This window comes from Lemur catta, chromosome 11 (assembly GCF_020740605.2).
Source record: "Lemur catta isolate mLemCat1 chromosome 11, mLemCat1.pri, whole genome shotgun sequence".
Classification (NCBI taxonomy): domain Eukaryota; kingdom Metazoa; phylum Chordata; class Mammalia; order Primates; family Lemuridae; genus Lemur; species Lemur catta.
Window position 1 is genome coordinate 18,146,231 of NC_059138.1, and position 23,959 is coordinate 18,170,189.

The 23,959-nt window shown below is 52.1% G+C and overlaps 1 protein-coding gene across 1 annotated transcript in view; it reads left to right on the forward strand.

Moving 5' to 3' along the window:
- The window catches only part of PLXNA4 (plexin A4), a 345,855-nt gene that overhangs the window by 238,386 nt on the left and 83,510 nt on the right, over positions 1-23,959 (forward strand). Inside the window, exons 4-8 of the mRNA XM_045564696.1 lie at positions 1,949-2,049; positions 13,672-13,795; positions 14,502-14,655; positions 15,858-15,957; positions 18,085-18,199. Coding sequence (XP_045420652.1) covers positions 1,949-2,049; positions 13,672-13,795; positions 14,502-14,655; positions 15,858-15,957; positions 18,085-18,199 — 594 coding nt within the window. The remainder of the gene's footprint in view (positions 1-1,948; positions 2,050-13,671; positions 13,796-14,501; positions 14,656-15,857; positions 15,958-18,084; positions 18,200-23,959) is intronic.

Genomic DNA, 23,959 nt, shown 5'->3' on the forward strand with positions numbered 1-23,959 from the left:
TATGGAACATACATCATTGAGTATGCATAAAAACATAAAAACGGCAACAATCCAATTTCCATTAGGCTTTTGGAAATATTGAAAATAGCTTATGGACCTCATTAGCACTCATGAATTCCTGGGAGTCGGGGTACTTTGGGTTGGGAACCATTATTTGAATGCTTACATGACTACCATGTCTATGCCCACTTAAAGAGTGGGAAGAGAAATTAAAGATGCAACAGGAATAGGGTAAATTCCTGGCTGTGTGTGGAGCCAGTGGAGTAATTCGTGAGAAACTGTTTGTCAAGGTTAATTAGGAAAACAGGAAGGTCATTTGTAGGCAGAGATCAGGCCTGGCCCATGCAGATTATAAAAGCAGTGAAAAAAAAAAAAAAAAGAATTCCAAATGTGCAAAAAGACATCTGAGAAAGTGGACAAAGAGTCACCAAAGCCAAGGGCAAAACTGTCACCAAAGCCAAGGGCAAAACTATAAGAATGGGAGCGTGAGGCTAAAAGGTCACTTGAAAGAAGTAAAACTTCGGTGTGGTTATTAATAACGCTAAATGTGTACACTGGAGAACAAAAAGATATATAAATGGAATGGGAAAGTGAAGGGGAAAGAGATCATGTGGGATTTGGAATTAATTATTAATTAATTCCAAAGGAGAGTTTGGAGACTAATTGAGCAGGCCGTGGTGCCAGGTTGCCTGGGTGTGAGTTACAAGTAGCCCTTGCCAGGTGGACATCATTTGACAGAGGCAGATGCCCATAAAACAGCAGGGAAGACGCAGCCTCTGCACTCGCTCGGGAGGCAGAGAGGGCTCGGCCGGGTCAGCGTGGTTTATCGTTTTCTGTGCCTGTCGCCTGACGGCCAGAAATTAAGAAGGACGACCACGTCAGATTCTCTTAGCTCAGGCTGAAAGATTCGGTAGGAAGTTCTCCACTGAGATAAAAGAGTATCCCAAATGGAAAAAGGATGATATTAAAAAAAAAAAAAAAAAAAACTTTTGTAAAGAGAAACTGGCAAAATGGAGAATAAAGACCAAGGTTCTAATGAGAAAATAAAAACTCCATTTGATCCAGTGTATCATTATTAAGTACCTAGAATGTAGCAGGTCCTGGGAAGTCGCGTAAAGAGACATCAAGGCAAAGCTACGTTGAAGAACAAAGAAATTCGAAAGATATTTAAGAGCACGCAGGAAATGGGAGCATTTGGGCTAAGCAAAAATGTCATGTGGAACATTTTCCATTAACAAGCGGCTGGTGAGAGCTAATATAAAGTTTTGGGTTGGAGAGGAAGCCTCCAGTCTTGAAAAGAGTGTGAGTAGGAGGAGAAATAGCAACAGCTGCTCTTTGAAAGCACCATAGTGAAAGCTTTTAGAGCCAGTTGGCCAACATTACGGGAAAGAAAGCGCCGGCAAGAAACAGCTACAAAGTGAGCTTATGACATCTCGGTAAAAGGCAAGGGGAAGGAGAAAGAGTAGGGGCTGGGTCTCAGGTTAAGGCTCTCTGGCCCCCCGAGGGAGAAGGACTGGAAAGGAGGTAAAACACTATGGCAAAAAAGAAACAATGGGAGTAAGAATGAGCGTTTGTGTTTATTGCATTGCTAGGAAACAACTACATGACACACTGGCTATTTGTGGAGATATTTTGGGGTTTTGGAGGTGGGAAATTTTAAATGTATGCTATATAAATTTTTTTTCTAACAATTTGGTATGAGCTCTATGGAGTCTGCATTCCTGGAGACTTCTAGGAAAATCATACGGATGCTTGTCTTCCCTGCTTGCTTGTGTGGTCACCTGCTCCAACATCACTCAAGGTCCCTGTCCCTGCGGGGCTCTCAGCTGCTTAGTGCTCCTGCAGTGTTTCAGGGGATACATGTGATATTGAGAACAGCATCTCTTCTGCCAGACTTCTAGGTGTTCTGCAAAATCTTGACCACTTTCTCCCTGTCCTGCTGTCCTAGCTCACCAGAGTCCCTGTGGAGTCCTGTGGTCAGTATCGGAGCTGTGGCGAGTGCCTTGGCTCGGGCGACCCGCACTGTGGCTGGTGTGTGCTCCACAACACGTGAGTACCGCGGGCAGCGTCCTCCTGCCTCCCACCCTCTCCCAGCCATTCTCTTCCTCATCTTCTTCGTCATGGCTCTCCTTCTCTCTGCTCTCTTCTCTCCTTGTCTTTTCTTATTCCGCCTTCCTTGCATCCTCCACAAATGTTACCTCTTTTCCTTTGTTCTTTCTGACTTCACTTTAAATTGCCGAATTTCCATAAGAGATATATGGAAATGGCAGCCTGGGAATGAAGACAGGTTCAGATATAGTTGTCACAGTGGGTAATTATGCACCGGAGGGCTGGAGGAAGAGAGGTTCCTGGACTTTGCTGACTGTGACTTGGCTGTAGACTGACTTTGCAGGACTGAACACCAGGAAAAGGGCATTGGGCTTTTTGCTCAAGGTGCACGTGGGCCAATCATGTACAAGACACATGCTGTCCATTTAGTGATTCAGCATCCACTTAACATCCCCACAGACCTTTCTGGTTTGGATTTTGGGTCTGCAGTTCAAATGTGTGGCACCTGAGGACCCTCCCGCTGCTGTCATAACACCCACCAACTGGCTGTCAGTGCACCTGGGCTGGAGTCCCGGGGCCAGTGAAGCCGGCCTACATGCCAGGTACTCACCCCACATGCCTCCTTGTGTGCTGCCTCCATTTTATTCTCTAGAGTGGGAAGAAGGCAATGGCATTGTTTATAGTGGAGGCGAATGGTAGTTTGGCAAATGAACTGAGAGTGGGGACGTAAGGCACAGACAACCAGCCCAGACGTGTAGGGAAAGCTGAAGGCCTTTCCTTGGGGATCTGAGGACCTTTGGCATCGATACCTGGAGAAGCCAACAATAGCTGGACCCCACTCTAACAGAATTTGATCCCAGTCCAGCAATTGTTGCTTCTGGTCAACACCAGAAACTTGACACTCCTGTGAGTGGGACACAAACATTATAAATTAAGGAGAAGGACTTTAGTCTTCCTACTAAGAACCTGAACTGTATGTGACCAATGACATTTACCAGTAATTTTCAACTGTAAGAAAGTGGGGTTAGGATCTTGTCTCTCCCCCCACTCACCACCCTCAGGAAGTGCCTCTGAAGCTAGGAACACCCTCTTAAATTCTAATACATCCTTGCTAAGGGAACAGGCACTGTCCCCATCTCTGGGTGACAGTCCCAGGCATAACGAGTCCTTGAGTTTGAGAAGGAAAGGTCTGAGATCCCTCCGGTATGTTATGGTGGAAAAAAATGAAGAACCACTGAACCACCCTGAAATATGTGTAACTCGGGGACAGATGAGAAAGTGTACGCTCACCAGTACACAAAGGTTGTGTTGTAACAGAGCAGCGGGGCCTGACAGTGGCCAGGAAGAAAAGAGGATGGAAGAGATTGCATTCAGAATGCACATCGGCTCTGGTCAACCCAGAGCGTTCCCTAGGTGATACTTTGCAAGGCAGAGGAGGGACAGTTTTCTTTGTCCCACACAGTGAGGCCTCTCAGAAAGGGACTGTGTTCCAGATGCATTGCCTTGCTTGGGCCACCTGGCTGTCTGCATGGCTGAGAGTGGCCCAGCTGCTCCTGGTGTGGGGCTTTCCCACCTGGCATCACTCAAGGGCCGTCAGAAAAGCTGGCCCCTGACACTCCGTGCCTGCGGGACCCATGTCAGCTTCCATCTCTGCCCGCAGTGCCGCCCCAGCCCCGCGGAACCAGCCCTGAGAGCAGTGGGGCTCTCAGGCTCACTGAAGGCCGCAGAGGGGCTGCCAGCACCCCGCCTCCCGCCCCGGGGCTAGGTAAGTGGGAATGAGAGGAGGAGTTGCCGGACACTACATCCTGTGTGGCCTCAGTTTCCCCTTCTGTAACATGATACCTGCCTCCTGTCAAGTGGCAGAAGACAGTCTGAGTGGGTCCTGAAGGAGGCTGTGACCCTGCATGGGGAAGCCGGCAGTGCCAGTCTCAGTGTGGCACAGAGAGAACAGCCCTGGACATGAGCTTTGGGCATCTGCCACCCAGTCCAAATTCCACATTCCCCCAGCATCCCAATTCTGCGTCTGTGACTCAGATGTGGTGGCGCGCATCTGCCCACCTCCCCGAGTCACTGGAGAGTCGAATGAGTCCCTGTGGATGCCGGTTCCTGTGGACCGTGGTGCTGGCGCGTGCAAAGTACGGGGAGGGGCAGGACTTTTGACCAGGTTGGGGAAAGACTGAGAGCTCTGGGTGTCCTGCCTCTTGTGACTTTGGGTGACTCCCAGTGACATTCCAGGTGGCTCTGCTTTAATTTCGTGCTTCTCTTCCTGTGGGCATCCTGGCCTCAAAGTGCCGCCATCTAACTGGTGGAGGCTGCTGCTGTGTTCCCCTCACTGCCTTTAGTCTAGAGTCTGTCCTGTTCTGAGTTTGCCTGTCAGTGCCAGCCCCCAGTAAGCACAGGCTCTGGGAAGACAGGGCTGTGCAGGTGTGGTTCTCTGTGGCTGCTGCTGCTGCGGGCTCATCCATGTCCCCTCCGTGTCCCCTCCATGTCCCCTCTGTGCCCAGGGAGCCACAGTGGAGCCAGTGCGTGGAAGCAATGGGGGACGCTGGAAGGATTCCTGGGGTGGAAACCAGTGGAGTCTAGTTCTCATGCCTTGCAAATTTGTCATGGGGCTTTAAGCAAGTACAGTCGGTTCTCATTATGCAAGGTAGTTATGTTCTGTAAAGTCACTGAAACACTGAATTAGCGAATACCAAACCACTGCTCCTAGGAGAAATATAGGGTCAGGTTCCTGGGAGCCTCTGGTCACCACGTTTTCATGAACGAATCATTCCACAGCCTTGTTTTATGTGTATTTAATGGCACCCTACTTAATATATATTGTTGATTCGTTAACCTTGAACTCATGTCCAACAGCAGAGTAACTCGCACCTGTACAAAGCTCACCTAACACGCGCATTTTCTCCGTAAGGCACACCATGGCCTCCTGTGCTCAGGAGCACTAGACAGCACTTCAGCATTACACTGGGGGACTATTTTAAACAGTGAAATCACCAAGAAAAAGCACCAAACATGAAAAATGTGGCCCTAAATAGACCTTGAAACGGCTACTTGTGTATAGTGTGAGCGCTAAGACAAGAAGGCAGAGCGACGCCTGTTCAGCCTCAGCTGGGAACATGTGTGTCAGGTGACCTGAATCCTTCGCTGCTCTGTGCATGTCCACGAGTACCAATCTGGGGGTCACAAATACGAGTTAGGGACTACGTGACTTCACAAATATAGACTCCACAAATATAGACTCCACAAATAACGAGGACCGACTATAACTCAGTATGTCAGAGACTTGGCATCCTCATTTTTAAAAGGGAGCTCCATGACTTTGCAGGGTGGTACAATGAGGTAACAAAGGATGTTATGAAAGTGCTCTGCCAAGTCAAGGCATTATTGTCTGTAACCTTGAGCCTCCTGGGTATGTGAATCACCTGATGAAGGCAGACACCACCATAGGGGCTGTGCCCATGCAGCTGATGAAGCCCAGACCCCCCAGGAGGACAAGTTCAAGGGCACCCATAGCCAAGGCCACCTGCTCACCATGACCCCCCTGCAAATCCATGCTCCCTCCCTCCCAGGGTTGATGACCAAGGAAATTCCCCTGGCACACATGGGCAGGTGAAGGAGAATGGGTTCCTGAATTGCTCGGATGTTTCTTAATAAAGATATAATTTTAAATTTATATAGAATGAGATATACAGGTCCTAAGTGTACAGTTTGAGAAGCTTTGACAAGTGCAAACACTTAGGTAATCTTAACACCTATCGAGATACAGAACCCTTCCTTCATCTTCCTCCTTCCCAGGGCTAATCAGTGGGCTGTGCTTCTCCTGATATGGCCTCTCTGTCATTTTCGGTGGGTGCCAACTGGATCTCCATGGCTTGGAGGGAAACATGAGGAGAGGGCCAAGCAGGAGAGAGGGGAGAAGGCTGGGGGCCAGCAGGGTCGGTGAAGGGGTGTGGATGGCCAGAGAGCCTGCAGAGGCTTGCCCTGGGGCACCTCTGTGTGCTAGGAAGGGAGTCAGGTAGCACGTGTGGGAGGTTGACTTGCTTCCCAGAAGTGCTACGTCCACAAACTTGTCCTGAGATCTCCCAGACCTGCCCTGCCTGCTCCCTTCATGCCAGGGACTGTGCTGGGCTCAGGTTACCAAGGTGACTACATTAAGTCCTCTCTGCCCTAAACCTTCCTGAGTACCAGGCCTCTGACCCAGGGTAGGGGGTTGCAGTCTGTACTGGAATCAACTCATGTGTTAGCCCTCACCCTGGGCAAGACCCTGTGCTAAGGGACGCTGTGGCTTGCTAAGGGACCCCAGCAAGCCTGACCCTCAGGAACACCAGGGCAGCAGGAAACGTGTTCCTTGAGGTGTCAAGATAAGTCTGTTTTCTCAGTCACTTTTGCCAACTTTGCCCAGGGTTGTAGGGAGGAAGGTGGTGGTAGCATTGTGGGAGAGAAGGACACAGAAGGGGTGTGTATGAGAGAGAGGGGAGGGGACAGAGAGAGAGAGAGAGAGAGAGAGACAGAGTGAGTGAGAGAGGAAGAGAAAGAAGGAGAGGAAGAGAGAAAGAGGGAAGGAGAGAGGGATGGAGGATGAGTGAGCAGTTCAAGGTCAGGGCCTCTGTAAACAGGTGGCTCATGTGGCTGAATGGGCTGTTTGTACCAGCAAGGTCACAGGTGGGTTGCAGACAACATGCTTAAGAAATGTTCATGTAATTTAAATCCTCCCTCCTGCTACTCTCAGTTGGCACAGAGCACTCACCTGCCAACCCAGGAGCACAGAGGGTCGCCCTGTTGCTGTCCTTTGCAGCCCCCTGCCCCGGCCCCCGGGCCTGCCCATTTCTCATGGCAACGGCAGCTTCAACAACACTGGGCATTGATTTGACCATGAGTTTTGAGCCTTGTGCTCAAAAACAGGGCCTCACCTTACACCTGGGCTGACCTGTTTCTGACTCGGGTGAAGATAAAGGGAAGCTGCAAGCCCAGTCTGCCTCTGCCCGACAGCTGTCTCCTGTCCCGGTCATGTTGCCTCTGACGACCAGGCTTGGCAGGTCCCCAGCCTCTCTGTGCCCAGGACCACCCCCCTCCCAGCACCCACAAAGGCTCCGTGCCCGGGCAAAGGAGCCTGTCTCGTCCTCAGCAGGTAACAGGATCCCGCCTGGCAGACTGAGCCACATCGATTGGCCCAGACTTTACCTTTCTTGAGAAAAGTCATCAGCGTCACTCCTGGGAGGCGCATGTAACCCAAGACATCACAGGGGAAGGATAAGATCAGCCTTATGAAGTGTCCCTCTTGTCCCTGACAACCCTGCCTCTTTCTAGATTTCTCCCGTTGGAGGAATGCCCTCCTCTGGGTGGGCGGCACGGGTTACTTGTCAGGGTTCACGGCTGGCCTTCTGTGTAGGATCTGCCGAGATGGCGGAGAAGAAAGCAAGGTCCTGCTCCCCTGAGCAGAAGGACGGGCTGCGGCTGAGAACCTGCATGGCCAGACCAGTCACCGCTCTGAATGAAAACAAAAAGAGCCACCTACAGCCACGCTGTGAGAATTGAAGGAGGGGATGTGCGAGCCCCCTTGCTGGGCCTGGAACGGGACAGGTGCTCGTGCCTGAAGCAGCCCAGAGGACCGTGACTGTGGGAGCAGACACTGGGGTTGGACCCAGTACCTTGTTTTCTTCTTTTTAGCCTATATCCGAGGGCTGCTTAATACTCACCTGCTAAGTCAATGTGCTCTCCCAGGGCTGTTTGCACAAGGTCTACACAGTCATGAGGAATGGCTATGCCACTTCTGCCAGCAAACTCTTTGTGGTCTATGCTGTGGTCATCCTTGATTCTTTGCCAAAATGTCACCAGCCTCTTGTCCAAAGGGAAGAGTCACAGACCAGATGCTAGTATATCTGAATCTTTCCCTCCGTGGCCCAGCAGATACACAGTATGACTTGAGGGAACTTCCTTCTCTCTCAGCCTCTGCCTCGCTCGTGCCTGAACACACACACGCGTAACACCTGCTTCATAACCAAAGGATGTAAGCCGAAGTGCCATCTTCCCATATGAACTAGAAAGCCCTGTGGCCCACGCAGGCTCTCAGCACCCCTCCCAGTCTGATCACTTGGCTCCCTGGGGACACTGTGAGGAGCCAGGCTCCCTCCGAGGCTTAAGTCCAGATGTACACACCCATATTCTAGCAGTCACAGATTTCGTCTGATCCTGCCACACTGGGCCACGTGGCATGGAGTGACCCAGCTTGCACAGAGGAAAGTGCTTCCCTGCACCAAGCCTGCTGGACCTGGTGACATTAACAGACATGAATACACTGGGTTGTTGGATAAAGTGTAGTGTGACGTAGGTCAGAAACAATTGGAATAATTGTCGGAATGTGTCTCAGGTAATAAGCAGCATTCTCCTTGTCACCGCCTAGATAGAAAGAGAATGGATTAGCCTGCCGTGATGTGCCTTTGCTCTTTCCTCCTCTCTTCCCATCTTCTCCTGCCATCCCTCCCTCCCTCTCCCTCCACTTCTGCTCCGCTCCACTCCCCTCTTTCCTAGCCTTTCCTCAACCTTAGCAGAAACAAATAGGTCCAAACAGCGCTATCTATCGATGAAGACAGGAGAGACAAGAGCCCACTTCACTTTCTCTTTCGGCAACTGGTAAATGTAATTTGGTTTCTTGGAAAAAAGGAACCTCTCTAGGTCCCTTTTACCTACCACCTCTAAGGTTTGTGTTCAAGAGACTGTTCGTTCACAGTGTGGCTGAAAGGAAACTAAGGCAAGAATCCAACCTGCAACCCAGGTTGGCTTCTCGGTGCAGGCAGCAGCCCAGTGTGTGAGCCAGTCATGGTGGGACAGGACCCCTCATTGCTACACAAGCCCAGAAAGTTCCTGGGCCTCCACTAGAGCCCTGCACCTGCCGGGTCCTGTTAAGTCCTGTGCCCTCCTCTTGCAGGAGGCATGGATGAATCCAATACCAGGTGCTGCTCAGGTTGACTTTGGATCTTTCAAGATGATAAAGGGGTGGTGTATTCAGTTGCAGCAGCTGGTGGCAGAGGGAAACTCATACTATAACCTCAGGCTTCCTATCTTGGGATTTATCTTAACCATTTAGCTAAAGCAACCTAAACACTTAGACTTCCATGAGACCCGAGTGTCAGTCCCTGGATCCTAGAATCATGACATTGAAAGGACTCACCTGGTCTACCCCTTCCTGTAAGAAACCTCTCACACACCCACCTGCCTAGAAGGGTTCCCTGTGCTATCTGGTTCGCCTTCCTCCCCGCCACACACATGCATCTGCCCATTTCTGTGGTCATTCCCAAAGAGGGCAAGGATAACGAATTAGGAAATCCAGTCTCTTCACTTTTTGGGGAGCCCAGATGTGACGACAATGGCCGAAGAGTAGGCATGATCTCCTAGTGGAGCGGACACCCTAAATTCTCCTAACTTTTCTATTGGGTGTATTTGGAAAGGCCCTTACCCCCCATTCTTTTTCAGTCTCCTCACGTTCTAAGCGTGGATTCCCCGAATGGTGCGTGCACTCCAAGCACAGCCACAGCCAGTGTGAAATGTGAAGGGCTGGGGAGAAGTAAGGAGCGGGTTCTGGCATCCGAGCCTGCCTCTTGCTTGCTGGAGGGGCTGGGGAGACAGACCAGCGATGACCCCTGCAGCTGGGAGGCTCGTCCAGGCCAGACTCCCGGCCCCGTTTCCAAATTGAAATCTGTTTGCCCGGTCAGCAGCACTGGGAGTTAATTTTTCTATGACTGTATTTAGGAATTAATATCTAGAGAACTTAATCACCACCCCTCTCCCTCTCCCTCTCCGTCTCCCCCTTCCTTTCTCCATTCCTTTCCCTTCTAATTTTCCACTTGGCTGGGAATTCTCCAGCAGTGAAAGTTCAGGCTTAGGGGAGGGCAGAGGTAGCTGCTTCATTAGAGAGGATAATCTCATTGGAACCACTGACTTGAATAATAACCCTTTGCAGGGGCCCAGGGCCTTTCTCCCGAAGGACTTTTAGCACCTCTGATCTGGGGCTGGAGGAGCCGAACTGCAGGGGAAGTGGGTTGAGGAGGGAAGCTAGGAGGAGGTTAGCAGGGCAGACTCCAACCCTGGGGTCGGGTGTGTCTTCATGGGGCCTGCTTCCTGCTGGCCGTCTGCAGGTCTGTGTTTGGGGCAGGCGTGACAATGGTGGTGGCAAAGACAAATGTCTGAAAACTCAAAGTCACATAGCATGCACTTTCGGAATCCATATATGTTCCATTTTTCCTACCTGGGGAATGGATGAAACAGGAACTTCCTTCCACTTCAAGGGTACCCCTACAGTTGAGGGACATCCTTTAGGAAGTACTGGGATCCCCTTGGAAGGAAACATGTAAGCCCCCCTCCCCCCCCAGGAGCCAGGAAGGAACCCTTTGCACAGTTCCCAGCTCTCGCCTGGGCTGCCGGGAAATCACAGTCCTAGAAAAGCAGGAGGCAGTCCCTTGACAGCCCCCGTAGGAAATCAGAAAGAATTCATTCTTCCCCTTCCATTATCCTATCACATTTAAGGTCAATTGTCTGTGCTTTTGGACATTTGCAGCCTCCACCCTCACAGACCCTGAAGGATAGTAGAAATGTCAAAACATCCCTGGCTCTGACCTTAAACTTGACTTTCCACTAAGATAACTGAGTTCTCAATACCCTTTGACAGCTGTTAAGAAAACAGAGCTACAGCCCGGACCATCCTCTCCCTCTTGTCTCCCTCCTGGCCTCTGGGCTATCCTTCTCCTTCATTAAGAGGAAAACTGCTGCAGCCTTGCCTTTCTTTTATCTTTGATTTGTCCCGTGGGCCAGTCCGGGAGAAGATCTGTGTTTCTGCATCAGCTCCTGTTTGGAGGGGTCGAATGAGGACGTCAGAGAAGGGGTGACGATACTGGCTAACATTTATTGAGGGCTTACTATGAGCTATGCCCTCTTCTAAATGCTTTACTCACCTCATCTCCTTTAAGCCTCATAACCCTATTAGGTAGGCGCTATTTTGTACCCATTTTATAAATAAGAAAACTGAGGCACCAAAAGGGGTTAAGTAACCTGCCCAAGATTATACAGTTAGACAGGATGTTTAAAATTGTAAACTATAGGTGGCTTCCCTGTGAGACCTAAATTTGGGAGAAGGAGATGGGTGGTTACTTTGCGGCTCCCAGGAGCAGTGGTGAGATGCAGCCACGTGAACTTTGGAAGCAGCAACAATACAGGTAGAACGTGTTCTGCATTGATCCCCCAACCAAGCACCTTGTATCGGCCCCTTCCCCAGAAGAGAGAGAGAGTTCTGTCTTTGCTATCTGAATCTCTATTTGGTAACCCCAGGTGATGTTTAGCCTGGAAACAGCTCCATTTCCACCCCCCCTTTTCATAATTTAATCAAAGACATTTTTCAGACCCACTGATTGCTCTTGGAAATAGGAACTTCAAAGTTTGGGCGTCAGTGAATAATTTAAGCCTGTACTAGCTCTCTGGATCTGCTGTTAATGGGAGTAATAACACTATTAATAGCGATGTCAGTGCAGACACTCTGGAAAAGTCCATAACATTAGCTTAATGGCTGAAGGTAATGGAGTCCTTGCAGAGAATCTGGCCTGGTAAATTAACTTCCAAGTCTTCTAGGCAGACGCTCCTGTAGCCATCGGTCAGCTAGAGCAGCCAGGGAGTGCCACGGGGGTGACCAGACTCGTGTCTGACCCTTCACTCCTGGGACGGGGTTTCTTAGAAACACTCTAGAGAATTTATCTTTGTCCAGCAAGTCACAATATCATTCAAAGTGCTTCCTAGTGGAAAGCAGAAATAGTGGTAGCCTAGAGGAAAAGATGGAGGGGAAATGTTTAAGTTGTCCGAAAGACACAGAGGGGGCACCAGAAAGGCGAGAAAAATGGGTTTAGTTGTGCATCTGTGTCCCAACACTGACTCTCTCTGGCTAGCTGGTGACGTCAGGTGACTGACCTACTCATCCTCTTCTGCAGTTTCCTGACCTGTGAGGTGGGGCTTGTCAGGGCGCTGCTGTGAGACTTAAATGACGTGAAATCTGAACCCCGTATCACAGTGCCTGACAAGCACTTGTGACTCATAGCTGTGGTTGCGTTCCTCAGGACTGCGTTTCGCTTTCGCATTGCACACACGATCTACTTGGAGGTCCCCTGCTTTGTCCCCGTGTCTCCCCTTATCCTTGGGGAGGCAGCTTTTAGTCCGTGGCCTTCAGGGATTTCTCCTTCTTTGCTAAATTCTTGTCTCAGACTCTCAGGCTACCCTTCCTGCTGTGGCTGAGCACGCGAGGAAAGACACCCACAGCTTTCTCCCGAGCCTGAGAGTGACCCCAAGAGCAGCTCAGGGTGTCCAAGTGCTTCCCCTCCCTCGTGTCGTGTCCTTGCCCCATGCCACACCTGTCTGCTTCCTGAGAGAGATGTTCCCTCCTCACATGTCCCTCCCCAGGTGGGGTCCACATCCCTGTTTCCTACTAAAGCACAGCAGCTCCTGGCATCTTGCTTCCTCTGCAACATCTTTTCTCTTTAACCCAAAGAGGCCACCAACTGAGGACAGGTGCCACTGTATCTTAGCTTGTCCCTCCCAGGACCCAGATTGCCCCCACCCCACAGCAGAATCAGCCACCCAAAGTTTCCGAATCAGGGCTACTCCGTGAAGCTCTGTGGTCACAAAGTTCATCTGATTTGGATTAAGTACTGTTCCCCAAAACTCAGGTACGCCCCTGCAGTGACCTCATGCGATGTGTGCATCTGGGTGAGGTCCACATTCTTTATGTGCAACTTTCACAAGCCGTCCTCCACTAGGACTGCATGATCCCAGGTCACACTGATGTGGTCCACCTGTGACACGGTACACTCCGTACAGCACAGGACATTAAACAATAACAGCAAACCTCAGATAGCAGTTGCTCTGTGCCAGAGAGCCGGGATTGTGATCCAGAGTGTGCTTTTAACCTCTGCACTCTGCTCCTCTGATCCTTCCTTCCCTCCCTCCCGTCCGCCTACCTGAGGGGATTCCAAAATAAATCGGCGGCTGCTTTTGAGAAGCTCACACTTAGAAGGAGAGGGCTGTACTTAGCCCGATAAATGTCATACAATCTAAGAAGTTCCAGACTGTAGGAAACTCCAGAGTGCAATGGGGCCATGCGTTTCCCGGGGTGGGCAGGAGGGACTGCAGGTGCCTGGTGGCAGAGCGTGTCTGGAAGGGAAGGTAGGACAGGTGGAGAAGTGGGGGAGGGGAGTCCAGGGAGAAGAACCGGCCTGTTTGAGGGCCAGGAAGTCTGAAATAGTGTGTTCTGTGCGGATGGAGAGAACGCGTCCCCGGCGGCCTAAGTGCGGAGGGGCGGAGGGCAGGAATAGGCAGAACTGTGTGATGTGGGATTCCCGGGACGAGGGGAGTTAGGATGCCTCCCGAGTTTCCGTGTTTGGCAAGAGGTGGTTGGAGCTGTTGTACCATCTTTCCAAGCGTGGCCAGGATGGAGAGGAGCAGGCTTGAGGAGGGAAACCAAAAGGCCAGCTCTGGGCACGCTGAGTTTGGCCATGTCCTGGGAGCTGCCCGAAATGCCTGACTTCAGTGTCGGCCCCACCCTGGACCACATGGCCATCCCCTGGGTAACCCGCGCTGTGTCCTTCCCAGGTGCACGCGGAAGGAACGCTGCGAGAGGTCCAGGGAGCCCCGCAGGTTTGCCTCGGAGATGAAGCAGTGTGTGCGGCTGACGGTCCACCCCAGCAACATCTCTGTCTCTCAGTACAACGTGCTGGTAAGGGGGGGTGGGTAGGGGCAGGGTTGCAGGGAGAGCTCTCTCCTCACCAGAAGGCACCTGAGCCCCAGGTGAGGGCCGGGCGAGCCTGGCCTGCAAGAGCAGCTCTAGAGCAGGGCGGGGTGTTAAAGAGGAAGCGTCCCTGGGGATGCAACAGGGGACAGGGACAGGGACAGGAACATTGGAGAAGAGGCTCTACTCATAATGAGTAGAAAGACAGGGAACACTGTCTCCTAAAATGATCAAAAATGTAAAACGCGTGTTGGGAACAGCATCGTGGTCTATGAAATGAGAAAGACCTATGTGCAGAGGGAGAAAGGGGCAAGGATGGCGCCCAAGTCCTGGCACCGGGCACTTGGTGGTGGGTGTTGCCACTTTTCTGGAACCAGGGATAATGGAAGAGGAACTCGGCCAGGAAGACCTGAGCCCTGCCCGTGTTCTCTCACCACAGAAATCCCCTAAACGTTCCTGCTTCCTGGGGCCAAATGTGCTCAGATTCTAATGTGGTGTCCTTTATATCTCACCCCAACCTCTGCACGCTCCTGTGATAAACGGGGCCTCTTCCCCGCGCTAATACTGCCTCGTGCTTGTCTGTCTCTTCTTTCCCTGTGATCTCTCTCACTCTCCCTCTTTCTCTCTGTATTCTGCACCCTTCCTTTGCCCGTTTCACCCTCCTCCTCCTCTCCCCCTGCCCGGCTGTTCCCAGCTGGTCCTGGAGACGTACAATGTCCCGGAACTGTCGGCTGGCGTCAACTGCACCTTTGAGGACCTGTCAGAGATGGATGGGCTGGTGGTGGGCAATCAGATCCAGTGCTACTCCCCCGCCGCCACGGAGATGCCCCGGATCCTCACAGAGAACGGTGAGCGGGCCCAGGAGGCAAAGCGGGGTGGCACGTCCTTCCCTGCCTGAATGAGGAGAACTCAGGACAGATACAGGGGATAGAGGGGACCTAAGGACGGGGGGTGCCGAGGAAGGTGCGTGGGTTGGCGGGTGTGTTACAGGAGAAGGGGGTGTGTTCTCCCTCCACTGCCCTTGGAACTGACCGCTGCAGCCTGTCTCAGCCCCAGGCCTGCATCCAAGACTCCACCTCCTCCTGGGTGAGGAGCAGCTGCAGAGAGGGTGGGATGGGGCGGGACAGGCCAGCAGCAGAGCACACAGTCAAGTTCAGCCCACTGGAGTTGGCCTTGCAGGCAGTGGAGGAGGGAGGTTCATCAGGACAGGAGGCCACACAGCCGGGTCTCTGACGGACCCCTGTCTCCCCCACCCCACACTCACCTGTCTCCCCAGAGCTACCTGTTGTTGGTGGCCGTCTGCACTGGGGAGGACAGGAGTGGACAGGCTTGACACTGGCAAGGGACAGCCCGGCCTGGGCAGATTGATCACATGTTGTCCCTCCCATGTGGGCTTGTCACATTTGTTCAGAGATGATTGATTAATGAGGCTCTCAGGGATGGCAGAGAACAAGGCTGGAAGTGGGGGCCTGGGGTCAGGGCTGTGAATTAAACATGGGCTCCAGCTCCTCCCTGGCGCCAGCTGGGGGTCCCAGGGTCTCCTGCCTCAGTGGAGCCCTGAGCCCCCGGAGGAGTGGTGGCAGAACAGGGTCTGCCTTTACAGAACAGGGGAATGAGCTCATATGTACACACACATACATATACACGCAAAACCACGTGCGTAGTTTGTAGCAGCATTGCTAAGAGTCTACATATCTGTGTCTCCCTGGTTGTGAACCAGTGTGTGTATTTGTAATTCTGCGAGTCTGGCAAGGACATCATGTTATGAATGCACATTTGAGTACCTGTCAGAGTGAGCGTGTGTGTGTGCGCGCGTGGGGGAGATGAGCAATTGGGGGCCACAAGTGATACAGTGTGGTGGGGGAGAGGCTAGAACTGCCGTCTGCAGCTGCTCTCGGAGTTGTCCTGGGACGGGGCCCTGCTGCATCAGAGCCCTGGTGCAGCCGAGAGCCTCCCGGGAGCGGGCTCCCTTTGCCAGGTGCATCACTGTCGGGGGCCCCCTGGCATGGGCCAGGGCCTCCCCTGACCTCTCGCCGGCTCTGCCTTGCAGGGGATCACCATGTCGTGCAGCTGCAGCTCAAATCCAAGGAGACGGGCATGACCTTCGCCAGCACCAGCTTTGTCTTCTACAACTGCAGTGTTCACAATTCGTAAGTGTCCCGGCCTCGCTCTGCTCCCTGCTCCTGGGGTCTGGGTTCGTCCAGAAATAAGACCACATTGCTGTCCCCAAGAGCCACCATGTGGAGGAAGGAGATAGGCCCTCTCCTCTGGTGCCCCCAGGTTAATGTAAAGAGAATGGAAAGAACAGAGAGGAGAACCCAAGGGGTGGGTGCTGCACATCCCTAGCCCCTTCCTCCTCTCTGGGATACACGTTCCTAACCTGAATCCATTTCCGCCCTCTGTCGGGGGTGGCACATCTCACCTGAAGAGCAGAGCGACTAGCACCACGGTCAGAGGAGAGGAGGGGTCTGAGTGGGGAGAGAAGCCCCCAAGTGTGTCCAGGGGAGGGCAGGTGGTCTCACAAGTCCCCTGGTGCTCAGCTCTTCACAGCCCTGCAGGCTGGGCCAGGACACAGGCTGGTGGGGCCGCGGGAGGCAGAAGGGTGCCGAGTGGGCGGGCTCTGGCTGGGGGTCAGGAACCTGGCTCTGCCTCCAGCTTCGTGTGACCCAAGCATCCACCTTCCAACAGCAGGCGTGGAGGGCAGAGGCTCAGGCTCTGGAGTCAGGCTAGCCGGGAACCTTGTCCGTCCTGCGCCCAGTGTCCTCTGTCAGCAGGGAAACAGTGGCGCTTCTTCCAAGCTGTCACACAAATGTTCAACAGCTGGTGTGGCAGGAGCAGTCACTGGCTGGGACACTGTGCTGGCTGCCAGCCCTGAATACCAGCTCTGCCCACCGCCCAGGACGGCCATGAGGGTTAAAAGGGCCGTTCTGAGGACAGCAGCATTCAGAGTCGCCTCTGGCCTGTTGCCTCGGCACTGCTGTGACCTCATCTCCAAAGCCTGCTTGCTTTAGCACACGGCTCTGCTCTCCTGTCGTGCAGGATGGGTGGCTCACGTGACCACAGACATGTTGGGGCTCTGGGTTGGTGAAATTTTAGGATTCGTAGATCTGATGATGGCAGCTGTGAGTCCAGAGCTTAGCTCTCTTTGGGCCCCAAGTAAGGAGCCATCCCACCCTCCCAGCCAAAAATAAGTGGCTTCAACAGTGTGATTCTCTTCCTGCCTCTGGTCACGCAGCGGCTCCTGGCTCTGCCACGTGGTGGCCTAACCTCTCCCTCCCCGCCTGCCCCTCTGAGGAGGCAGAGTAGGTAGGTGAAACCACGTGTGAAGCATCCATTCAGTCCATAAAATGACTTTAAGCATCCGCTATGTGCAAGGCAGTGTGTTACTCATAGATGCGGAGGAGTCAAACGTGAATACAACTCAGAGACTCCATCCCTGCCCCCAGGGGTTTACGGCCCAGTGGAGGGGCCGGAAGTTAATAGTGAGGTTAATGCCACAAGGCCAGTGCTGTCCCAGAGCCATCAGCAAGAGCTGCGTGGGAGAAGGGCCAGGGTGCGCAGCTCTGCCTTGGTCAGGGAGGCGGCCAGGTGGAGGCAGGGAGCAGTCGGACTCCAGGTGGAGGGACAGTGTGTGGGGAGGGCGTGGCCTGTTCGTGGCCAAAGCACCAAACCCATGTGGGGACAGTGGACCTGGCCACCCTGAAGGGCTTAGCCTGTGTAGAGAGACATCTGAACTTTGGGGAAAAGGGAACCATGCTGGGTTTCTAAGCAATGCAAAGCTCTTATAAAGGAGCCTTTGTTTCCTGGGGGTCAAGGGCAGGCGGGCTTGCTCCCTGTGGAGGAGCCCATTGTCCTGAGCAGCCTCAGTGCCTTCCTCTGCCAGGGTGGGTCCACATGGGCCCCTGACAGCTCAGACCCAGAGTCAATTTGAATTAAAACCTGATTTTTTGTTTGCCCCAATGCTAACGGTCTCTCCAGCAAGCCCCTCTATTTCAGACCTTATTGTTCCCTCTTCGGCAAGGAGGATGTCATCCTGTGGGGGTGGGAGGGGCTCGCTAGGCCCTGGAGGACCAGAGTTGTCTGCTACATATGGGGAAGGGAGGTGGCCAGAGACTCTCAGCTTCCTGAGGACTTGGGAGTACAGGGATGGATTTGTACAAGATCTGCTCTTCCTGAGCATTTGAGGTGGTTTCTCTGAATATTAAAAATGTTTTGCTAGACCCTAGAGGCTTAGATCCTCTGCTTTGAGCTCACCCAGGTTCCTTCCCTTTGCCCAGGTGCCTGTCCTGTGTGGAGAGCCCATACCGCTGCCACTGGTGTAAATACAGGCATGTCTGCACCCACGACCCCAAGACCTGCTCCTTCCAGGAGGGCCGAGTGAAGCTGCCTGAGGTAGGTCCCCGCCAGCCAGTGGTGAGTGCCACTTACTGTGGGCACGGGGTGTATACAGGAGGCCTTTCCTTAAGCGGAGAAACCAAAGGAAAACCCCGTAGAACCACACCCTTCCTCCCCGGCCCTGGCTCTTACGGGACCACTCGTGAAAGCAGCAAACAAGCCAAGGTCTGTGCTGGGACCAGGGGTTCGGGCCAGCCCTGGAAGTTCAGTTACAGACACAGATGTATGTCAGGTCCCTCCAGCCTGGGAGGATCCTGCACACGCCAGGGGAGTTCTGGAATAATTCCAGAGAGTGGGTGTGTTGGTGTGTCCTGGAAATAACTGTGAGTGCACAGCAGGACTGCGTGCAGGCTCCTCAGCTCTTCCTCGAGCAGTTTACAGAGAAGGTCTGGGACCAAGGATGAGGAAACTGAATAAAAGAGAGAGAGAGAAATAGAATGAAAGGACGGGTCAACTTAGGAACCAGAGCAGTGGTTCTCAAAGTGTGGTTCCCAGGCCAGCAGCGTCCACATCAGCTGAGAACTTGCTAGAAAGGCAGTCTTCTGCTCCACCCCAGACCAACTGGGTGAGAAACTCTGCAGGTGGGCCCAGCAGTTTGGGCTTTAACAAGCCTTCCAGATGATTGTGAGGCTTGGTCCAGTTTGGTAAATCACAGAGATAGAGTTTGGCTCCAAGGTTAAGATGTTGTCTTTCTATTCCTTCCTAATTTTTATTCTTCTCCTTGAAAACTCTTCATCACCATAGTAAAAACACATTCCGCCAATGCTGTGACCTCTCCTAGAATGCAAGGTTGTGTGCAAGGACTTCAAAAATAACAGGCATGAAAACACTTCGGGAAAAGTCTGCTGTTGTCCAAACATCAGTGTTTCTTGCACTCTCAGGCAACATTGAACACAACAAGCTCCAGCATCTCCACCCCAGCCCCAGACTTGGATGTACCTTCCAGCTCCCTTCACACACCCACACGGGTCCTGTGACCCTGTGGCAAGCCCCACAGCTGTGAGAGCAGGGGGCGTCCCGGTGCAGGAAGCAAGGGGCATGGAGAGGACAGACAGGCCCATCCAGGGCCTTCACTCCCTTCCCACCCTCGTGCCCCACTAGGAAGCCTACCCCTGGCCAAACCCTCACGGCAGGAGGGAAGCTGCCTGATACCTGAGGCTGAAAGGGAAGATCGGTACACACCCCATGCTGACCCCTGCTGCACTGGGCTCCTCCGGTGCAGGGGGAGATGATGGCACCGTACTTAGCCATCAGAAAACCCAGCCCCAGATCCCATTTAGCCCGGGCCCGGATGGCTGGGCCGGAGTTCCACAGGTGGAGAGTGGGCAGAGCAATTCATCTTAGAGGTGAAGGCCAGGAGTGGGGAAGTCGTCAGGGGAGAGAACGATCCGGATTGAGTGGAGGGCCAGGGAGCAAACAGGACAGCAGAAATGGGAACACTCCCATCGGGCTAAGGAAGTGGTTGGGGACCTTGGAAACACTTCAGATAGGTGCAACTGTTTGGATTTCATTTTATTCTTGGGACTCTCCACACTTAAACCTTTGCCACACATACTAGTCGGGAAAGCCAGAGAAAGGCCAAAAAACTTTGTCTCGACTCCCATCGAGTTCCCTGCCAGAAACAGGAAGAGACTGTGGAAGCCTCGGACGTGGACCCTATCCCTCTACAGCAGGGTCTGTCCTGGCTGGAAATGGCTACTCTAGATTCACAGCCAGGAAAAGAGACCCAACCCTAGACTGTCCCTTTATAGGGAAATTGGGGGAAGGGGTTACATCTTGGTTTTCAAGTAGGAGTGTGAATCTCATGTTTATGAATCAAAGACAACATGGACCTCAAGGTACTAAGAGCGATGTGGGTCGGACAGCCGAGGGTGTCCCCTTGGCATGCAAATGCTGATAAAGCCTGCACCATCCCAGCCAGGCCTTTGTCTTGGGGCAGGTTGACCCACCAGGGCCGGGAGCAGGGTTCTAGGAAGAATCCTCTTTTTGTTTTGGTCTGAAACCTGCAAATAACTTGCTGGGAGTTCAGACAAATGGTTTTTAGCTTCTCTCCAGCTCTCCAGACTGGTGTATCTGGCAGACGTTTTATGTGCAGAGAGGCCCGAGAATAAAATGAAAGCAAACACAATTGAGCTATCTGGTAGATTTCAAAGGCCTCTAATCATTTAATCACCTTGAAGGAGGTTTTTAAATTTCTACTTTTTCTTTCTTGTTTGCTCCTCTTGTACTAAATTTCTTTTAAATGTACAAAAGGAGCTTGCATCTTCTGCTCAGGAGGGAAAGAAGAGCTAGGAGAGAATACAATAGGAGCCCACCCTGGTTCCCAGGGCAATGCAGGGACCCCTGTAGAAGAACGATGCTTTCAGGTACCCAGACTGCAAGCCAGGCACGGCACCCCCCTCTACCTGACCCTGGCTAAGGCTGCGGGGGAGTCGCAGCATCCCACGGCCCCCACGAAAGGAACTGGCCTAGAAAATCGTGGCCCACGGAGGGGCGCAGAGCTGGACTAACCCACTGCCGCTGCTGTTCAATCCTTTGCATCACATGTGGGCTGTGCTGTGTGAGCCGGGCCGGCTGTGGCCGTGACAGACTCGGTGTAACGTGGAACCGCCCAAGCCTCCCTATCACACTGTCACATGGCATACACTTCGTTCGGCTCCTCTGCACCTGGGGCATTTGTTTATTCTGAGTGAAGGAAGCTCTCAGCCTGTGCTTCTGGTGCAGGAGTGGAGGTCGAGTTCTACCCGGGGCCACTTTGAATGTGAGCTTGGAGGAGAAGCCGGAGTTGACCACTCATGGGGATGGTTGTGGTGGCATCTTCCTAGTGAAGGTAGCAGAGGAAATAAGTGAATAAATACTTGTGGACTATGGACTGACTTAGCCATTTTGAGTAGAGGGAGGTCATTGTCCTCAGAACTCAAAACAAAGTCCCCAGCTGCTAATGGAAGTATGATGATTTTTTTTATGTTGTTGTTTTGCTTTTTGTATTTTTACATTATATGTATACATGTATTTTAGTGTTATATATATAGTCATGTGTTGCTCAACAACAGGGATATGTTCTTTGAAATGCATCGTTAGACAATTTTGTCTTGCAAACATCGTAGACTGTATTTACACAAACCTGCACGGCATGGCCTACCACACACCTAGGCCACACAGTGTAGCCTATTGCTCCTGGGCTACACACCTGTACAGCATGTTGCTGTACTGAGGGCTGTGGACAGCCATAGCACATGGTAGGTATTTGTGTATCTAAAAATATTAATAGAACAGGTAGGGTAAAAATATGGTATTATAAACTTATGGGACCACCATCATATATACAACCCGTCGTTGACCCAAACATCGTTATGTGGAGCAAGATTGTATATATCTCTAGGAAGAGAGAGTAGCAGGAATAAGGGGTGAAAAAGAAAACTGCACAATTGGGAGGTGATTTTGTGGAAGCCTTTAGTCCTGGAGTGTCCTCTTGCCACTCCAGGAGAAAGGCCTATTCATGGTACGATACTCTGAAGTTTGGCTGTGATGTAGCTGTTCATTCTTCACTCCCCGAGCACTGCCCATGCTCAAGGCATTGTGAGAGGTTTAAAGGTGAACCAGATCTCTGCAGATCTGCAGTTAAAAGTTTGTAAAATGGAGCCATTGGTCTACATGCTTGCTAAAGTTCTGTAATTATAAGTAGAAACAAGCTGGGAAGCACCTAGGAGCAATCCATGCCCCAGAAATGTTCTTACAGGGTCAGTGTCAAGGCTTGGGTCTACCAGTTACACCCAACAGGGTGACCCATACCCCCCAGGCCTGCAGCTCCCCTGGACAGCCAGGCCGAGACCCACCCTCTTGGAATGAAGGTATGCCAGGCCCCAGAGATTCTTCTGGAAGTGGCTGGAGTTTCATTTCCTTTCCCCCTTTGAGTGGAGGGATACAGACAATGTCCTTTTATTAGCTACGCATGAGGCTGCCAGGTGGCTTTCATCTGCGCAGCACCATCTTGCATACCCAGGAATGCTTTCATCTGGGCGTCTTCCATTTCAGCACTGGCTTTGTTGACTGCTGCCGGGGCTGTTGAATGACCTCCTTTTTTTTCCTGAACAAAGAGGTTGTTCAGGTGAGGTTATTGGTCTGGAACAGAGAACTGGTCGATCGTTGTTATTATTATATTAATGGCAATTATCCCAGCATAATTACAATTATTAGAAATAGAATTCCAATAACATATGTCATTTATAGTAACTATATTCTAGTTACAAGGAATGATTTTGTTTCAGTTGATGATGGCATCGTGGTAAGAGCCCTGGGTTTTCAGATCAGCTACCAGAGCCTGGGTGCCAGTTAGAAGAGGGGGACGAGAGGGGAGGTGAGACTGAAACAAGGTGACAGAGTCTCCCTGCCGTCAGTCCCATTCTCCCAGTATCATCTGAGGCTGCTGCTTGCTCCCCACCAGAGTGGCCTTTCACTGGGGCAGCCATGAACAGCCACGCCCACATCTCTGCCAAGGTGGAGGAGCCACTGGTCCCCAAGTGGCTTTGGAATCCCCTGCTCCTCCACAGACTGACCTGAACTCCCCATGAGGCCCACCCACTTAATAATGGTGATTCTTGGGGAACAAAGACACACTTCTATGGAAAAGAAAATCCATTGGCAAGAATGTGTCCTCAGTGGACTATTTTGCTTTTCATCTAAACTGAAAAGCAAAGTAGAAGCTGCTGGAACTCTGTTCTCTAGGCACCAGACTGGACGGGCTTTGCTAGGAAGGCGACGCACATCTGGCCCACAGGTGCACAGGCTCCCAGAGGCTCCCAGCAATGCCTCTCCTCTTGAAGTTCAACCAGCGAGCTCACTCCAGAGCATAGTTGTAAGATCAGAGGAGGCAAAATGAATTCTATTTGATTTACAAAGCTGTGTTTGAAAGCTTCTCCCAACATCTCCTCCTACCCCAAGTCCCCTGAAAAGAAATCTGGAGCCAGGACTCGTATCTTAGAATCTGCTGTCCTAAGGGTCAAGTCCTCTCCAGGGCTGAAGCCCTGGCAAGGCCGGGAATGTCCTAGCTTCTGGACCGCAGCTTGTCCCTGGTGCCGAAATAAGCCCTGTGCTGGGAAACAGGGGCAGACCACGGGCATTTGCCCCCAGCTGGACTCTGGAGGGAAATCGCCAGACTGCCTGGTCAGCGATGCCATGTCCCTTCTTGCAGGGGAGGCATTCCTGGGATCCCACCTAAAGGAACAAAACCACCCTGCCATGCCTTTCATCCTCCTGTGGGAAAACAAAGCTAAATCCGGCTAAAGAGCTTGCTGCCCACCCATGCACCGCTCCCCACTCCAGGTATTCAATTACTTGGCTGCCATTTCTCCAGACAACCGCACTTTCCATCAATCTCATCTGCCCCTCCCCCCCTTAAGGTTATGGGTATTTCCTTTTTGTATTATTACTTTGCTCTCTGTAAACCAGCCCATCGTAGATCATGCTAATGGCATTATAAACTTGAGAAACAGCAAGAAAATATATGGTGCGTTACATTTTCGTATTGGGCACCGTGGTTCTGAGCAGGTGAGTGTAAATTTTGGGGGTGGTTGGGGCTAGGACTGGCTTGTCTTTGGAATTGATGAGGGCTGAGGTGACTTGGGGGGGGAGGGGTGACCTGTAAATCACTTCTTCCTTAGCTGCCCCCAGGTCCTGCTCTCCCCTGGAGCTCCAGTTCCCCCAATCTTGCTGTAGCAATAGGAGAATTAGAGCCCTCATCTTGTAAGCACACTGGGG